This window comes from Trichosurus vulpecula, chromosome 2, assembly GCF_011100635.1.
Source record: "Trichosurus vulpecula isolate mTriVul1 chromosome 2, mTriVul1.pri, whole genome shotgun sequence".
NCBI lineage: Eukaryota > Metazoa > Chordata > Mammalia > Diprotodontia > Phalangeridae > Trichosurus > Trichosurus vulpecula.
In genome coordinates, this window is record NC_050574.1 from 240,859,531 (window position 1) to 240,861,330 (window position 1,800).

The following is a 1,800-nucleotide window of genomic DNA, read 5'->3' on the forward strand; positions in this document are numbered from 1 at the left end:
TTTTAATAAAAATGCTCAAGGCACCTTGGACATGTGTATGTACATAGCTTATGTAAATTATGGTATTTGGAATTTTTAAGTGTTTCTGTCTTGCATTTATAAATGTTAAAGCATTTTAAGATGATACTTCCCTGTTTTATATATTTGCCTTTGTGCTACAGATATGACATCTGCAAATACATTGGCACCATGCTTTAAGCTTAATCCACGAAGAGAAAATGAACAGTAAATTCCTGCTATTCTGTTGTATTCAAATGGCAAAATTTTATTTCAATGAAATGCAGTACTCTTTGAAAAATCAATAGACTCTTGAATCTTGTAGATAGTAGGCCAGCTTGGTATATCTAGCTTCATCTTTTTCACTTTTTTCAATTAAAAATTTTTGTTTTTTTTCATAGATACTGCACAAAGTGCATTAGAGAGACATATAGTGCATAGTAACTTCAAATAGTCCCCTTTTAAAAATAAGCTATTATTACTATTTTTTTAATTTTCATTTTTAATTACAACTGTACAACAGACCATTTTATTCTTGCATCTTTTCAACGGTTTCTTCTTTATATTTGCCCTTCTCCTTTCCAACTTGTCGGGATTTGGCTTCATGTTTCAAGAATCTTTTTGCGATCTTTGTCCAGTTTTAGTCTGGTGATAACTACCTTACTAGGGTGAATTCCCACATGGACAGTCGTGCCATTAGCTTTTTCTGGTTGCACACGTTCAATGTAGATGACATATTTCTTTCTGTAAACCTGGACTACCTTGCCAATTTGTTGACCTTTGTAGTGTCCACGAACCACCTGGACCTCGTCATCCTTCCAGATGGGCATCGAGCTGACGTTGTACTTCTGCCTGAGCTCCTTGGACAGCGGGGACGACAAGATCTTGCGCCGGATGTACGAGGACGCGTTGAAGTGCCTCTTGCGGTTCTTGCTTCGGTCTGAGGTCACGAACGGATTGAACTTCATTTTGGCACCCGAAAAAGAGACACGTGCGCCGCCCGGTACCGGAAATCTAGCCTCCTCCGTAAGCTATTATTATTAATTGGTGTAATTAAATGAGGGCAAGATTTGAGGGTTTGCAGATTTGGACCTACTCCTTCCTTTGTACAGTTGGCTTCAACTTCATGTGCTTCAGAGTCCTTCTTTCTAAAGTGCATTTCGGCTCTTTATCTTATAACCTTGGTGAGAAAGCTTGGATCAGCTCCTTGGGCTGTTGCAGTTGTAGTGGTTAGGGAATTCCTTAGCCCAGATCTTTTACTAAGACCCTTCCAGGAACTTAACACACATGGTCTCTTAAAATAGACAAAGGAAGAAAGGAGATGTAAGAGGAGGAGGAAGAAGGGAAGTCTTCCTGAGCTCCAGTTGTAAGCAGGTCACTTCCTTGACTTCTGTCTGATGATTGGGAAGGGGAGGGTTTTTTTTTAACATCCCTTTGATTCTTGGATTATGTACTTTTAATGCTTAATTATTAAAGTAGTTTTTAATTATATTTGATGGTTCACAATTACCTATTGCATTTAAAAAAAATGTAATATGTCTTTGAACAAGCCAAACTTAGGCTTAGCCCACAATACCTTATAATCAAATTAAGTTAATAAAAGATTTTTTTTTCAAGCTACATTCATAACAAGATAAACAAAAAAGAGTTAGGCCTGTTGTTCGAGGCAGATGGTGGGATGTTATTAGATAACAGAGAGAAAGTAAGATTACTGATCAATTTTGTTTCTGTCTTTTCTTGTCAGAAATGATTTTAAATTATAAAATGTTAGATAAAGTCTTTAGATGGAAATCAAGCCCAAGG

The 1,800-nt window shown here is 36.8% G+C and overlaps 1 protein-coding gene across 1 annotated transcript; it reads right to left on the bottom strand.

Moving 5' to 3' along the window:
* Positions 1–599: 599 nt before the first annotated feature.
* On the bottom strand, positions 600–965 carry LOC118839223 (60S ribosomal protein L26-like). Its single transcript, XM_036746676.1, has one exon. It carries the CDS (start codon positions 963–965, stop codon positions 600–602), a length of 366 nt encoding a protein of 121 aa, XP_036602571.1.
* Between the last annotated feature and the right edge of the window lie 835 nt (positions 966–1,800).

Coding starts and splice junctions, on each gene's coding strand:
- LOC118839223 (XM_036746676.1), bottom strand. CDS start 965: ATGAAGTTCAATCCGTTCGTGACCTCAGACCGAAGCAAGAACCGCAAG.